The sequence below is a fragment of the Musca autumnalis genome, unplaced genomic scaffold, assembly GCF_047663935.1.
Source record: "Musca autumnalis isolate F117 unplaced genomic scaffold, ASM4766393v1 scaffold_2, whole genome shotgun sequence".
Classification (NCBI taxonomy): Eukaryota; Metazoa; Arthropoda; class Insecta; order Diptera; family Muscidae; genus Musca; species Musca autumnalis.
Window position 1 is genome coordinate 209,666,528 of NW_027411755.1, and position 18,164 is coordinate 209,684,691.

Genomic DNA, 18,164 nt, shown 5'->3' on the forward strand with positions numbered 1-18,164 from the left:
TACACATCTTCATTTGTCTCTCTTTCTCCTCCCCCTTTAGAACGTATTTTAATTCATATCCCAATACGTAGACCCACCATCGATGACATGCTGAATAGTCAATTTATAACCCATCCAAAACTTAGTGCCGAACTGATGCAACACGAAATCAATTTACGCACCAAATCTGCCAAACGTTCCGGCTTTTGGGTACGTTCGAAATCGCGACGTATGCGCAAACAGTACTCGTTGCGCGAACGTTACATGGAGTTAACCAATAAACCGCCAATTAATATGAACACAAAACGCACAGACGGATTTTTCGTCGATAATTTCCTACAACCCATAGAATTGGCCAAAGATTTACCCCTAGAACCGATAAAGGAACAGTCACGCAGCAACACCCCCAAACGCTCCTTCCTGTGTGGAACATTGAAAAAGAAAGTGGGTCCCATGGAAACGGAAAATGAACGCCAGCTAAACAACGGCACATTCGGTCAACAAAAATTACAATGGAATAATATTTTGTCAGCCGTGCCGCCAGAATGTCCACTTTTTAAGAATTACGATAACGAAACTGGACCATGTATAATGTTTCCAACCGATACGGAAGATCTGAACAAACTAACACCACTGGAACAGGAGGCACGACAAATACTCGAAGAACTGGGTATTACAACGGAAATGTTGATGCAAGCCTCACAGAATGGTCCGCGCAGTGATATCATTGGTGCCTATCGCATTGTCATCAATCGTTTGCAGAAGCAATCTTGGTTGGCCCGCAAACACGTGGAAATGGCCCTACAGGAAATGCCAAAAACTGAGAAGAAAATTGAACGATCCTGTTGTATACTGTAAGGGTGGTTGCGAAATGACGAGAAATAAGTTTGGGGGGTGTTTGCCAATATTGCCTCAGGAAGGAAACAACCAATTACAATGGTACTTTGGCCATTACTAGCGCAGAAAGCAAGAAAACGTCAAGTCAAGAAAACAACGTGCAAAACAAACCAAAAAAACATGGTAAATTTCAAATAGAACTAACAACACACTAAGAATTTAAACAAAACGTGATGCGTACTGACAGTATAAAATAGTCCGTTGGTCATTTTTTTTCTATTAAGATTAAAGTAGTTTTAAACATTTACGAGGGTTAAGCCGGTTAATGATTTCTGTGATTAACGGTCTAAAGGAAAGATTTGATTGAGAAAAGGTTTGGTTGAGTTTTCTTCACTGTGAAGTTTGAACACAAGTTCTTCTTTACACACACCTTTACAAACTTCGATGCGACAATATTTGATTTCAATGCTAGGAGCGCCACTTGACTGTCGATAAAATTGCCATAGAGTTTGACAGTTGGTGCTGATGATGAATGACACATTATGTCTATGATCTTCCTTAATGGGTGGGTACAGACCCACGACGACTCTTGAACTCCACTAAGGATAGGTATCTACTGGTGTTCTTACCCCCAGTTTTTGTAAAAATTTTTATTCTTCTCACACGAATTGTCAAATTTTGTAGATCGATCTACGAAGGTAAACTCCGACTTGTCTCGTTTGATTAGATAAATTCTCTAGTAAATTCAACAATCAGTTGTCAAATGATTGTCACCATTTACTCTGGCCGAACTGTAGCGGGAACAAAAACAAATTAATAAATAATTCGCTTGCTCTTACCGATAGAAGCGGCGTTGTTAACTTCTATATTTAATATAACTATTTTTTATTGGTGACCATAAAATGTCCTTAAGTGTTTATACCCGTAGCATTTATGCTAACGAGGGTATATAAACATTCATACAGGCAAAATGTGCCTCATCGAAATAATGGTTTTAGACCCCAAGTATGTTTGGACGAAATGTGTTTCAGACAATTTGGAGTCGATTGAGCAATGTCTGTCTGGCTGGCTGGAGCGCACGATAATTCTCGAACGGATAAACCGATTCGGCCCAAAATTTGGCTTTCGTAGTATTTTGTCCAAACTTACTTTAAGTTCAAAGATAGGTTATATCGGTCCACCCATTCCGGTACCTACCCCACAAAAGTTCGAAAATATTAGGAAAATTTTGTGCGCACGATAACTCTTGAAGGGAGTAACCGATTTGGTCCGTACTTTGCAAATCGTGAAATGTCTACCAGACATAGATGAGATTCCAATATGGACTCCATTGGTCCACTCCTTCGGGTACCACCCACACAAAATTTCGCATAAGGTCAGTTTAGGACCTGCTCTCCAATCGCTTTGATTTTTATTTTTGCAACTTGTATTCACTGCCCCCCATACGACGGTACCAGTTCCTGAGAAAATAGCCTGAAAGTAGCAAAAAAGCCCTTATGGGCGTGTGAGGTGGTTGAAGCGCAAGACAACTCTCGAACGGATCTGTCGATTTGGTCCAAAATTTGACCTAAGTAATATTTTGTGCAAACATAGTTTAAGTTCGAAGATAAGCCATATCGGTCCAATCCTTCAGGTACCTGCCCACAAAAGTTCAAAAATGTTCGGAAATATTGTTCGTACGGTAACTTTTGAAGGAAGTGGCGCAATTGGTCCATACTTTACACATCCTAATAAATCTACCAGATATAAATCAGGTTCAAATATGGACTATATTTGTCCACTCCATCCGGTACCTCCCACACAAAATTTCGGATAAGTTCACTTTTTTCACTTTAAGACCTGATATCGAATCACTTTTATTTTTGTTGAAGCAACTTGCTTTCGCTGCCTCAATTACGATGGTAAACGTTTTTTTAGCGGCAAGTCCATTCCAACAGCCCGTAGTGGCTGGAGACCCACTTCCATAATGGTCAATGTCGATCCATTCCTTTAAGTATCTTCTCCGAAAAACTTTTGATCTTTAATCGTAATCAACATTTTCGTCGGTTCATACGCCCAAAATGTTTAAAACCCCCTAAATACATAAGTTGTTTGGGAAAAAATTGTTTCAATATACACAGGCTGAGGGTATATCTCTGTCCGCAGCCGACTGATACTTTTTTTACTTATTTTTTAAAATTTTCGGGGCAAGTTCATACTTCCTGAGAAAATGGAAGTATGAACTTGCCCCGAAACAAGTAGAATAGTGTCAGTCGGCTGTGCCTACATGGCTATACCCTCAGCCTGTGTGAATTGAAACTTTCATCTAAGGACAGTTCGAATAACGGCTACACCACCAAAATCCTTTTCCCCTAAAATTATGATTTTAGGGGAAATTTTATGGCCATTTCGATTAAAGCTCAAAAATGTTGCGGATGAGGTACCTGGAGGAATGGAACAGATCCTAAACTGCGCATATACCAAGATGTTAACTTTTATGAAGGAGGTACCTTAAGAGAAAACCGATATGGACCATTTGATTGACTATTTTACTTTTGTGGTGAGATACCGGAAGAAGTGGATTTGGATTAAAGCTCAAAAGTTTTAGCTAAAAGAATGGACCGACATAGTCCATTTTGGAAGTGGGTCTCTTTTTGGTTGTCATTCCTCTCGATAGATATCGCGCTCACCTGTCATTTCAGTTGGTCACCATATAATTTAGAGATTTTGGACCATTATATGAGGAAACATGTACTTGCCTACGAAAAACATAATATCACTGTAAACAGAGCCACTAGGTGTTACTTCGGTAAAAATTTCCAAAGAATTTTCGAACAGTTCTTTAACCACACAAAAATTCTGAACATTTGTGAATGTGGTAGCTAGGGTTTTGGGTAGGGAAATCCCGCACCGGGAATTCCCGGGAATTCTCGGTTTTATGGTTACGGGATTTTCCCGGGAAACAAAATTATATTTCCCGGGAAATCGGGAAATATCTTTTTACATTTATCGCAACTAATATTGAATGAATGACTAAAATATACCAGTCACTTTTATATCATAGAATCAGAATTCGATTAGATTTTACAGAATAAATTACAAAAGATTTGGAAATAACTTTAATCTACAAAAGTGTTTTCAGGGAAAAAGTTATAAGAGCTACACCAAAAACATGGACTATAACGACGGATTTTTATTCTGTTCCATTTAAATGCGAAAGAATATTTTCTATTTTAAAGACCCATTTTTATACCCTCAGTCATTGGGCTAAAGAGAGTCCGGCTGGCTGGCTGATACGCACGATAACTCTCGAACAAAGGCACCGATCAGGTCAAAAATTTTGCATTCGAGATTTTTTTCAAACTTAGTTTAAGGTCGAAGATGGACCATATCAGTGGTCCACTACTTCCGATACCTTCCCCACCAAAATTCAACAATTATCACTAAAATGGTGTGTTTCGTACGCAACTTTCGAAGTTAGTAATCGAATCGGTCATAATTTCGCATATGGTTATATTAGTTCCAGTCATAGAACGCGTTCCATACCCAAATTCGGACTAGGGGGGCAAGTCCGCACTTCCTGAGATAATGTCTGAAAAGCTCCAAGAAACCTTGACGGCAACACCTAAAATGGAAAATTGGATAGATAACTCCTGCAGGAAATTTCTAATTGATCCAAATTCTGCACATTGTATTATTTCATCTAGTCATGTATCAGGTTGGAGTATGGACTATATCGGCCCAGCCCTTCGGGTACCTCCAACACAAAATTTTGGAAAAGTGCAGTTAACAGCTCATCTCAAATCATTTTGAAATTCTTTCCAAAACGTTCTACTTGAAGGCCGAGTTAAGACGTCGCAACTTTTTTTGGGAGGGCAAGTCCACACTTCCTGAGGTAAAGGACGAAAATCTCAGAAAAAGCCTGCCGGTACCAACTACAAAGGGTAGGTAGTACATAAGATAACCGTCTAAGGGAGAAATATCCCACACTCTCTCTTTTAAATGTGTGGCAACATGTTTTGTGTGCGACCCTAGTTAAAACGGTACACATTTTTCGGGACAAATCCATACTTCCTAAGAAATTAGCTCAAAAACTCAAAAAGCCCCTAGAAACGTCAGAAGTATTGTTGTAATGATCCAATCTCTATTTTTAAATTTCCCGGGAAATCCCGGATTCCCGGGAATGGCGATTTTATGATTCCCGTTTCCCGGGAATGATAAAAACCGGGAAAACCCAAAACCCTAGTGGTAGCCCAAGGAGTCCACCGATAGGGTCCACTTTTGAAAATAAACTAAGTTTGGAGATCCACAGTTTGGACCAAATCGGTTGCTCCGTTTATGAGATATCATGCGTATCATTTTTGCGAATATTTTCGAACTTTTTTGGGGGAGTGGATCTACAAGCACAACTTTCGAATTTTATCTAATATTCGACGAAATACTACAATATGCAAAGTGTGGTCCAACACATTATTTTCGGTTCGAGAGTTGTCGTGGTCAGCAGTCACTACATTCGCTGGCCATATGGGTTTTTTACAGCTTTCGGGTCATTTTCTCAAGAAGTATGGACTTGCCACTCAAAAAACTTGTACCATTGCAATGCATTGTAATAGGGGCCTGGAGTCCAACATGTTGCAAGCAAAATCAAAACGATTCGAAAGGAGGTGCTAAACTGCACTTTTCCGAAATTTTGTGTGGGAGGTACCCGAAGAAGTTGACATATATAGTCCATATTCTAACCTAAGCTATGTCTCGTAGAAATATCACGTTGTGAAAAGTATGAACCAGCTTGGTTACTGCCTTTGAGAGTTATCCTGCGCACCATTGTAGCAAAAAGTTTTGAACTGTTGTGGGGAGGTACCCAACGGAGTGGACCGATATGGCTCATCTTAGAACTTGATTTAAGTTTGCTTCAAATATTACCACTGCCAAAGTGTGGATCGAATTCGTTTATCCGTTGGGGAGTTATCGAGCGCTGCATCCACTATTCATGGTGCCTTAGCGTTTTGTACAGTTCGGGCCGTTTTCTTAGGAAGTATTACTGGCCCCTGAAATAAACTTGTACCATCATAAAGGGGCAGGAATACAAGTTGTTGCAAAAAAAATAAAAGCGATTCGAGAGCAGGTCTTAAACTGCACCTTTCCGTAATTTTGTGTGGGAGTTACCAGAAGGAGTGGACCGATATAGACCATATTCGAACTTATCTATGTCTGGTAGAAATATTACGATGTGCAAAGTATGGACCAAATCGGTTAGTACTTTCGAGAGTTATCCTGTGCATAAGTGTTGCGAAACAATTTGAACTTATGTGTGGGAGGTACCCGAGGGAGTAGATCGCTATGGCCGATCTTCGCATTAAACTAAGTTTGGACAAAATTTTACGAAAGCAAAATGTTGAACCAAATCGTTAAAAACGTTTGAAAGTTATCGTGAATCTTTTTCCCATTCGTACCACATAATCTCGGGGACCAAACTGTAGCCGTATAGCTCACCACAGACCGACCTGTCGCGTAATATGTGGTCAACAAGGTTTCTTTATCGGCATCCTGCTGCCGGAATTGAGGCCCTTGTTCCTGCTTTTCAGTTTGTCACAGATAGCTGTGGCATGAGCCCATGACTTGAACTTAGAGTCGAATATGACCCCTAGAATTGTGGGGCCGTTTGTGGTCGGAATTCTGCTACCATCGACCACGACATTCAACTCTCTTCCAAACTGCGCCGTACATGTGGTGAACAGAGTGGTCGTAGATTAAGTCGCGGAAATCTGGATATTCCTCGCGTGGAAAAAGGTGTAAGATCGCTCAAATATGAGCTCAGTCTCTCATAGATGTCACCAGGGAAGGTACCAGTAGGCCTATTCTGTAACTTTTATCGATTGAAAAGTTGTTAAATTTTTTTTGTTTTTGTAACAACTACAAAACAAACAAATGAAATTGTTGTAAAATAAACAATGAGTGAAGTTGTTAAAAAGTTACAGAACAGGCCCCCTGACGCCAGGAACATTCAATCATCAGTATTCGTTAAGATCTCGATGCCGTCTGAAGGGGTCGGAATTTAAAGAATTCCGGAGATATCACCCCACCTTGGGGAACTCCCTGTTTCACTCTACAAGGTTTGGACTTCTTGTTTCTGATTTCCACGTACGATTGGCGTCCACTGGCTTGGCCAGAGGGTTGTCTGCTCAATGTCCTCAAACAGCGTGGAATGACTGACAGTAACAAAAGTTTTTGATACTGTTCTGTCACACGGCTTTCTCTGGTTGAGTCCTCGACAAATATCTGTGGAAATGGCGTGCAGCGCTGTTGTCGTGCTGCTTACGGTATCCATGCTGATGATCGGCAGCTGGTTAGCTATTTCTGAGGCTGGGGAGGACTAAGGCCTGACTCAAGGGTCTTTGCCCACCCTGCCCATTTTCCAGACTCCGGGAACAATTCGGGGGACTAGCGATAAGTTGAGAACTTTAGTAAAATACTCCGCTCCCGTCTCATCCTGCTGTTTCAGCATTACCATGGAGATACCATCAGGGCCCAACGCTTTGGATAATTTAGCGTTCCTAACGACATTCGCAAAATCATACATTGTAAACTGTGGTGGTTCATCATGTAGTACTGTTCTCTTCGCCCTGTCAATCCAGGGGTGCTCGACAAACCGTCGATTGAAATAACTCTTCGGGTCATTCAACGTAACGTCGCCAAACGTGACTGAGGGCCTATCTTCCCTCCTTCCAGTAGAGTTGAGTAGTTCCGGAACGAACTAGTTCCAAGGAACTATTCCGGACAAGGAACTATTGGAACTATATCCAGCTCTTGCGTTTATAAAGTTCCTTTACTTCATATAGTTCCCTTTCGTTTTTTTCGTTCCTGCAATTGTTCGCTGCAATTTATTTATTTTTATGTCAATTCGTCCCCCAAACAATGAAAACATTTAGGTCTCGGAACTCGGAACGATAAAAAAAACAAAAAGAGCAACGATAAAGAAAGATTCGTTGAACTATTTCGGATTTGGAACGCAAAGAACGATGAGGGAGAAAGATTCGTTGAACTATTTCGGTCCCGGAACTATTTGGAATGAAAAGAACGACGAAAGAGAAAAATTCGTTGAACTATATCGATCTCGGAACTATTTGGAACTATGTAACTACTTTAAGGAACTAGTTCCTTTTGGGAAAAGGAACTAGAAAGATCGATCCACTCCGGGAACTAAATTGCCCAACTGTACCTTCCAGGGATCGAGAGTGACTTAATCGTTGCCCACAATTCACTTATACCGACTGCAATGTTGCAACTCTTCAGATGATTTAACTATTTGATCCGCTTATGCTCGCCGACCAGATCGTTAACTTCCAGAGTCAGCTCCCTGACTCTGGGGTCATTGGGGTTACTCGACGAAGCTCATCACGCTCATTTGCTAATCCTGCTGGGAAGTTTGGTCTCACTTCGGGTATTCGTCTAGTAGGTATATGGCGAGCGGCTGCAACAGTGATGGTGTCTCGGAACGTCCTTTCCGCTACCCGAACATCAGAAGGATTGGGCCAATCTCTGAAGCGGTGATTGGTGAACTCTCCGAAACTCGGCCAATCCACTTTCCCATGATTGACGTTCGGACGTGCGGCGTTCAGACGTGGTGAAATCGGACGGTCTGTTAATGGAGACAATTATGGGGAGATTGTCTTATCCAAGAGGGGCGTCCTTATTGACCGAGCAAAACGTAGAACTATCAATCTGCTCAGCCAGCCTGTACCCTCTGGTCGTTTCCAAGGACGGAATGCCATATGATTCGCATTAAAGTCCCCAGACCCCTGGTGTCCCCCATTAGCACCACTAGAAGTGTGATTACAGTGGTTTGGTGGAGGTTTTGTTGCCCATTCGGAACCCTAGTGGCCTCATCAGCACCACCAGAACAGTGATTACAAGGTTTTACGTGAAGATTTTGGAGTTTTGGTTGTTGTTGCCCACTGATACAAAGCCATTTATACCTTTGGCAGCAATTGCCAGGGTACATCAAGTAGCATTCCCGACGTCGCTGGAGACCCTGTAAGCCATCAGGAATTAGCGTTATATCTTTGTTCACTGTTGCTTTAGCTTATTTTTGAGATGACATGTCTTCAGTCAAATCGAATGAGGATTATTTTCGTAGAGCACTTCGACCTTTTAACTCGCCTCCTTCAATGTCCATTTCGTCCTTTATTTTAAGAGCCGCTATAAAAGTACCACAAGATGACGTTTTTCAGCTTCGAAATGTTCTGCAAAAATGACGCTCACGCTACAAAATCGATTAGTTGTCAATGATTTTAATTTTTTTTGCAATATATTTAATTTTTTTCACCAATTACAAAAATACTCCTTAAGTTTTCACAAAACTCATACATATATTAAAAAAATTCAATTTGCGTGAAAAAGCTATAATTAATATGGGAACCGGTATGGAAAAAACTCAAATTTTTACCCATGTAATTTCAATAAATTTAAAAAAAGTGTTAAACGTATATATGGGCTGAAAGAGGACATTTTCGGTAATCTTTTTGCGAATACCAAACATATAATAAATAAAATAACCCACTACGTGTAAACGCTACGGTAATTTATTAAAACGCTTCTTAAATGCAACAATCCTACCTACAAAAAACAATGAACACAATATCTGTTATAGTTCCTCCTCTCCAGATTTGCACAAATTTCGCATTTTCCAAAATGGAGAAAAATTACCACCTTCATATATTTTGACTTAATTGTTTTGTTTCCTTAGTTTCAATATGTTTACTATCGAGAATTAATCGGAATAAAATTGGCTGAGATATGTGCGTTAGAATAGAATATTGAAGCTTTAAATGCGGTTTTCTCGAAATGTCCACTTGGCTGCGCAATATTTTTTAACAAAAAAATCCGAAAGTAGTTCAAGGTGTGACCTTTCAGAAGGAAAAAAACTCTTCTAAAAAAGCTTGGTAGATTTCTTGTAAAAAATGCATGAAAAATGTTTTTTTTTTGTGCTCAATAAGTGGCCATAACCCGATAACAATCGTTGACAACAAATAATTGGGGTTATGGCCAGAAGAACCGATTTCTGGACCATTTTGCATCGCCTCTCTGCTGATGCTTATGACTATTACCCACATAGTAAATTTTCATTTATCATTCTCTCAAGAACCGATGGTATATTTCAGATCGTAATATAATATTGCAGAAAATCGTTAATTGAAACAACCCTGTAGCTTTATAACAAAAAAAGGTGCCACATTTTATGAAAAAGAAAACAAAATAATAATTATGAACAATTAAATAGTAAATAAATCTTCATTTTAGCAGAAATTACAACAATAAACAATAACTAATAAATAACAAACTCAATTATTAACAATTTAACACTCACACACACACAATAGCATCTAGTAAACAGAAAAAAACAAACATAATTTTTGTAATAATTTATATATAGAACTTTAATTCTCTCTCGCTCTCTTTCCAAACACCAAAATGATCTCTTGCATAAAAACTCAATGAAAAGACAAAGAATTAACAAAACAAAAAATATGAGAGAGGAAACGAAAACATTAATAAATCATATTGTGCAATGAATTTTGGATAGTATCCACGAATACTTCATCTATAGTTCATGTTGTCGGAGAAAAGTATTTCCATGTTGCACGTAGCATATATTTTAAAATACTAGGAAACTTTTTACAAACAAAAAAAATTGTATTTAAATCTCATTACAAAGAACTGGGTTTGTTTATATTTACAGTTTGTCATGGAAAAAACAAAACTTAATGACAGTTCTGATGAAAAGGGGATATTCTGGCAAATGAATGTAGTCTTTGGGAAGCAAAAAAATAATGTCTGCTCCAACCAACCACTTTTTTACCAGTTCTTTGTAAAACAATATGTCTGTTCCAGAACCTGCAAGAATCTACAAATTTTTACTACGATAACGATTTTTCCTTTATGTTATCGAAGAAAATAGTAAAAATTAGTAGATTCTTACAATCCTGGAGCAAACCGAATAATTTATTTGATAAATAAGGAAATTATGAAGTAAAAATAACTGAAATATTTCGTAATGGTGACATTATTAAAATTTAAAATACACTTTTATTTGAAAATTTTTAAATATTTTTTATTCTAATTTCATATTTATTTTCCTCATATAGTGTAATAAAATAATCGATATATCCATTAGGGCGGCCCAAAAAAAATCTAGGTCGATTTACCCATGTCCGTCCGTCTGCTGTAATCACACGCCGAATGAATTGTGCTTTTGGTCTGAACTTATATTAAATTCGACAAGTAAAAGAGTATCAGTCGGCTTGGCCGACAGAGATATACCCTCATCCTCAGACCTAAGGAAAATAAGTAACTCACAATATTTCTATCGCCTATATAACACCGGATATATTGGGTGCCATCGTGGTGCAATGGTATGTACACCCGCCTTGCACTCAGAAGGTCTGCGGTTCGATTCCCAGGTCAGGCAATATCAAATTTCCAACGGTGACAAAATACCCCGCAGTAATATTGGCGAAATTTCCTGAGTATTTCAGCCATGTAAAACTTCTCTACAAGTGGTGTCTTAAGACACGCCGTTCGGATTCGGCGATAAACTGTAGGTCCCATATCAGTGAGCTAATATGAATCGGTTTGCACTCATTGATATGAGAGAAGTCCCCTTGTCTCGCCTGGGATGTTTGTTATTATATAATGCGATATACAACGTTTGGAGAAAGTCGGTTTCTCCCTTCGAGGGTTATTTTATTTTTTAGTTGATGCCGCCAAACTGTTTGAAGCTTTTAGACCATTATCCCAAGAAGTAAGGACTTGCCCCCAAAAAAACATGTATCCTCGTAATGGGGAAAGCGAATACAATTTGTTACAACGAAAATCAATGGAATTCGTTAATACCGATTCGGCAGATCCGTTCAAAAGTTATCATGCGCTCCAGCCACTACACATGGTGCCATAAAGGGTTTTTAGAGCTTTGGGGACATTTTCTCCGGAAGTATGGACTTGTCTCTGAAAAAATTGTACCGTCGTAATTGGGGCAGCAAATACAAGTTGCTATAAAAAGAAGCAAGACGATCCGAGAGCAGGCCTTAATCTGCAAGTTGTTACAATAACAATCAAAACGATTCAGAGGAGGTCTTAAACTGCACATTTCCTAAATTTTGTGTGGGAGGCACTCGAAGGAGTGAAACTATATAGTCCATATTCGACCCTGATCTATGTCCCGTAGAGATATCACGATATTAATGGTAAGGACCAAATCGGTTACTGCCTTTGTCGTGCGCACCAGTTAACCGAAAATTTTTTAACTTTTGTGGAGGAGGTACCTGAAGGAGTGGACTAAGTTTGGAAAAAATTACGAAGGCCAAACTTTGGACAGAAACGGCAGATCCGCTCGAGAGTTGTCTTGCGCTCCAATCACTACACACCTTGTTTTTGCAACCTGATGAAATTTTTACCGTCGTATAGGCGGCAGGGAATACAAATAGCTACAACAAAATCAAAGCGATTCGAGAGCAGATCCTAAACTGAACTTTTCTGAAATTTTGTGTGGGTGGTACCCGAAGGAGTGGACCGATTACTAAGTCTGGTAGACATTTCACGATGTGCAAAGTATGGACCAAATCACTTACTCCAGAAATTTCCGAACATTTTTGAACTTTTGTGGGGTAGGTACCGGAAGGAGTGGGCCCATATAATCCATCCTCGAATTTAAACTAAATTTAGGCAAAATATTACGAAAGCCAAATTTTGCACCGAATCGGTTGATTCGTTCGAGAGTTATCGTGCACTACAGCCAGTCAGACAGGCAGACGGACGGACATGGTTAAATCAACTCCAAATTGTGTGAAACGGATTTTGTCCAAACATACTTGGGGTCTAAAACCATTATTTTGATGGAGCACATTTTATCCGTATGAAAGTGTATATACCCTCGTTAGCATAAATGCTGAGGGTATAAAATGGGTTATATCGGCCCTGGTTTTGGTATAGCCCCCTATAAAAGTATGTTCCGATTTTCAGTATTTTGAAGATTTTAGCTACACATTTTAACAGAAATAGCAGTAATTTGATATTTGAGGTTCTTCCGATTTTCAGTATTTAAAGGATTGTAGCTACACTTTTTAACCGAACCAGTAGTAATTTGACATTTGATGTTCTTAGGGATCACAACACTTTTTTCACCAAACATTGTCAATATAGGTTCAGGTTTTGATATAGCCCCCTATAACTGTACCATCCGATTTTCGGTATTTTGAAGATTTTAGTTACAGTTTTTTACCGAACTACTTGTAATTTGACATTTGAGGTTCTTAGGGGTCACACACTTCTCCACCAAACATTTTCCATATAGGTCCATGTTTTGGTATAACCCCCTATAAAAGTATGTTCCGATTTTCAGTATTTTGAAGATTTTAGCTACACCTTTTAACCGAAATAGCTGTAATTTGACATTTGATGTTTTTAGGGGTCACAACACTTTTTTCAACAAACATTGTCAATATAGGTTCAGGTTTTGATATAGCCCCCTATAACTGTACCATCCGATTTTCGGTATTTTGAAGATTTTAGTTACATTTTTTAATTGAACTATCTGTAATTTGACATTTGATCTATTTAGGGGCCACAAAACTTCTCCACCAAAAATTGTCAATATAGGCTCAGGTTTTTTCGGTATTTTGAGGGTTTTAGATATATATTTTTAACGAACTATCCGAAATTTGACATTAACGAACTATCTGAAATTATAACGGTATTATTATTTTTATTCTTATTTACATTATTTAACTGAGCGATTCGTAATTTGACGTTTGCAGTCACGGAACCTCTACACCACAAATTTTCAACATAGAGATCCATGTTTAGGTATAGCCCCCATATAAGGGTACCTGCGATTTTCTGTGTTTTAAAAATTTTAACTACAAATTTTACCGAAATATTGGTAATTTGACATTTGAGGTTCCCAGTGGCCACAAAACTTCTGCACCAAAAATCGTCCTTTTTAACGGTGCCGCCCATTTTTAGCTGACCCAAACTAGCTTGTTTTTATACCCTCCACCATGATATGGAGTGTATTACATTTGTCATTACCGTTTGTAACACATCGAAATATTCATCGGAGACCCTATGAAGTATATATATTGATCAAAGTAGAATTCTCAGTCGATATAACCATATCTGTCCGTCCGTCTGTTGAACTCAAGATTCAGCTTGCAATTTTTAAGATAGAGCTTTGTAATTTTTGTATAGAAGTTTCTATTACTAATATGATCTTTGGTATTGAAAATGGGCTATATCGCTCCATGTTATTATATAGCCCCCATAGTACGGTACCTCCCAATTTTCCCGACTTTCCACCCAGAAATGTGTTCGTACAGCTCCACGCCTTAATATAGCCCCCATAGAACGGTACCTCCCGATTTTCGGTGTTTTGAAGGTTATTGCCACAATAATCTATCGAAATGGCTGAAATTTGGTATTTAGTCTTCGGTGGGGGTATTCAACTTTCTCCTATTAATATTTCGGCATGGGTCAACGTCCTCATATAGCCCCCATAGAACGGTACATCCCAGTTTTCGGTATTTTGAAGGTTGTAGTCTAAATAGTCCTCTGAAATGGCTGAAATTTGGTATTTTGTCTTCTTCGAGAGTATAAAACTATCCTCTAGAAATTTGTCGGTACAGGTCCACTCCTTATCTATAAAATTATTTGGCTGTCAGTTAATGTTAACCCGTGCCACCAGAGCGATCACTCAATAGTAATTTGAAAATAATTGTGGCCTGTAGAGGGATTTTCTGAAAATTCGCCTTTGGCCCCAAATAAAAAGCTGTGGAAATCGGTCGAGTTATCATTAACCGATCATAATACATTTTTGTACAAATAGTTTTTTAGCCACAGCAATTAACTGGTAAAGATTTTTCATCGATTGGACCATAAATACCGTTTTTAGAACATTTTTGTAAAAATTCAAATTTGGTCCCATACAAATTACAATGGAAATAAAGATTGATCTGATGACATGAGTTAACTTTAAGCGTTCGCCATAAAATTTGATAAATAACGTTTTTGATAAAATGGAAAAATTTTCAAAAAATATTAATTCTTTAAATAGACGAATTCCCCAGAGGATGTCGACATAACATCGAAGAAACGTCGGGAAAAATGCAATAAAAACTAATTCTTTTATTTGCAAAAACATAACAAAAGGTCAGTAAGCTAAAAAACCAATAAAAATAATAAAAATAAAATAACTTGACCAAAAAACAAACAACAAAAAATTGGTTTTGTCGTTTTTATTTATTTTTTTTTTGGGCCTCCCTAATATCCATATTATGTTTTCCATTATATATTTCTTCCCTATTATATATTTTAATATTATCGCACACACACACAAAGTTACTCCCATGGAGTTAAGTATACTAAAAGAAAGAGATTGGAAAATAAATTCTTATCATGAATATCACCAATGAAAATAATGTAACAACAACAAAAAATATGGTTTTAGTTCCAATTTATTTATAAATATTTTATCGATATAATTATTATTATTACAATTAATAAATTAAATTAGTTAATTATATTTATATGTAATGTTTAGTGGTATCGTATCTAGGTAATAATTTATTACATGTTTTAACAACAACAAAAACAAAAATATTAAAAGTGAAAATAAATAAAAAATGAAAAAAATATCACATATTTAGAAAAAAAAAGATTTTTTATTTGAATAGAAGGTTGGGGAAATTGGGTAAGTCGTGAAATTTCATAAGGAACATATAAATGGTGGCTTGTATTGGTTTTATTTTGATAATTATCCAATTCGTCTAGTTTGTCACCCATTTGATTACATCATATCCATTAGAGTTATAACTTTTCTGCCTTATTTGCAAATATCAAAAATACCACCACATAGCCGTAATTGGCATGGAAAATATTAATAAATGCATTATCCGCACAGATTGCATACAAGTTTTTCATTGAGGTTTTCTCTTATATGTTTTCCATTATAAGAGAATAAATTAATAAGGTATTTTTTATTGAAATTGAATATATTCTTCAATACCTGAAAATTCTAAATACATCCAACACATTAATTTCATCAACACATTTTAAGCGTTTTTTATAACCCTAGCCTTTAGGCTAGAAAGGTTAAATACACTTTGATACGACCAACCAGTAAGGAAAGAATCAAAGTCGGGCGGGGCCGACTATATGATACCCTACACCACTGTGAATATGTAAAATATAAATCGGAGCTATATCCAAATCTTAACTGATTTCGATATAATTTGGCACATTTATTTCCAGACCGAATTCAGTCACACATTCCAAATATCATTGAAATCGGACTTATATAGCGTGTTTGGTGCAGCAAATACGCGAAATCGGCCGAAAATATATATGGGAGCTATATCCAAATCTGAAACGATTTCGATATAATTTGGCACATTTATTTCTAGACCGAATTCAGTCACACATTCCAAATTTCATCGAAATCGGAAATATATAGCGTGTTTGGTACAGAAAATACGTGAAATCGGCCGAATATATATAGGAGCTATATCCAAATCTGAACCGATTTTCACCAAAAGCAATAGCGTTCTTCCTATGGCTAAAAAAATTGTAGTCCCCAATTTTCAGCTGAATCGGACAAAAAATGCGACCTGTACGTTACGAACAAAAATACATGGACAGACCAACAGACGGACGGACATGCATAAATCGACTCAGAAAGTGATTATATGTATATCACTAAAAGGAACTATGGGTCTATTTCGTTTCCTGTTACATACAAAGGCACAAAGACATAATACCCCTTACAACAGTGTGGTGTAGGGTATAAAAATGTGCCTCATCGAAATTACAGTTTTAGACCCCAAGTATGTTTGGACGAAATTCGTTTGAGACAATTTGGAGTCGATTTAGCCATGTCCGTCCGTTTGTCTGTCTGGCTAGCTGGTGCGCACAATAACTCTCGAACGGATCAAGCGATTCGAACCAAATTTTAGGTATCGTAATATGTTGTCCAAATTAGTATTTTGTCAAATATGGGCCCTTAGGGAACCTCCCCCATAAAAGTTCAAAAATTTTCTGTAAAATTGTGTTAACTATAACTCTCGAAGGGAGCAATCGATTTGGTCCAAACTTTGCTCATCGTATTATTCCTTACACATATAAATCGGGTTCTAATATGAACTATATCGGTCCACTCCTTCGGGTACCTCCCACACAAAATTCGTGAAGTGAAATTTAAGTGCTCCTCTCGGATCGTTTTCAAATTTTTCTCAGTAATCTAAATCTAAATCTAAAAAATTAAAAAAAAAAACTGGGAGCAAATCTAAATTATTCTACCTCAGAATACGTATAAACATCTAAAAAATAAATTAAAAATACGTGAAGAATCTAGACAACGCGAAAAAATATGAAACCAAATTTATAAACATTGGCTTTATAAATTGCATATTATAGCAACAACAAAAGAGAACAAACGTATTGTTAAAATATTATTCCAAATATATTTTTTGGTTCTACTAGAAAAATTAGAAAAAAATCGATGTTTCAGTGAGCGGGCATTGTGTGCCGTCAGTTGCATCTCACAATGCAAAAAAAAACTTAAAATGGTTAAAAATCGCGCAATGTGCATACGATTTTGATGCGCATCCGGTTTCATAAGCGCCCATCAAAAATACATCAATATAGACCTATTTCAAATAGATTCTTCAAGAACCGCGGATGTGCCTCCACATTCTACTTTGTGTAAAAGACCCTTATTACTCCCCAGCAAAAAAAAATGGAAGTGGTGCAAGTTGGAGTGAGGATTTCATTACATGCATGGATGCGCTTCCAGTGGACTAATGAAAAAGGCAATCCTTTTCCTCACATTTGGATTACATCCAACAAGCACTTTTATGTATAAACGATAAAAAATTCAATTTTCATTCAACAAATGAAATTAAAGTAATACGGCGTTTATATTATAGTTTTTTGCAGGGTTAACCTTCTTTATGAGGATTTGTTTGAAGTATATACAATGGAAATGACATTTGAAACCCAGACCCACTGGGTTAACCTTGTTATATATAAACGGCCTATAAGAATAAAATTAAAATGTCTTATTAATGGCCTGTTCCCGTACTTTACAAAGTGGTAAAAGTCGTAAACGATTTTCATACAAATTTTGTGTACGGGAACGCAAAACTCGTTAAAGTGGTAAAAATTGTAAAAATGGAGTGATTCCTAGCTGCGTGCTGCGGAAGCAAAATGGAGTGCTTCCTAACTGCGTGCTGCGGAAGCAAAATGGAGTGCTTCCTTTCTGCGCGCTCCCTTGTAAAATTCACTGAGGAATTCATAGAAAAAGAAGCACTTCGTGACAC

At 37.6% G+C, this 18,164-nt stretch overlaps 1 protein-coding gene across 2 annotated transcripts in view; it reads left to right on the forward strand.

Moving 5' to 3' along the window:
* Positions 1-15,219, forward strand: part of LOC141395201 (serine/threonine-protein kinase MARK1) — a 344,095-nt gene extending 328,876 nt beyond the window's left edge. The window contains exons 10-11 of one of the 2 annotated variants that reach the window (XR_012410568.1): positions 41-999; positions 10,535-15,219. Coding sequence is in view for 1 of the 2 variants with exons in the window: in XM_073970735.1 (XP_073826836.1) it covers positions 41-837 (797 nt within the window). In the remaining variant the exon portion in view is untranslated. Of the gene's footprint in view, positions 1-40 lie in introns of both variants that reach the window. The other variant, XM_073970735.1, reaches the window with a different exon arrangement.
* Positions 15,220-18,164: the final 2,945 nt, after the last annotated feature.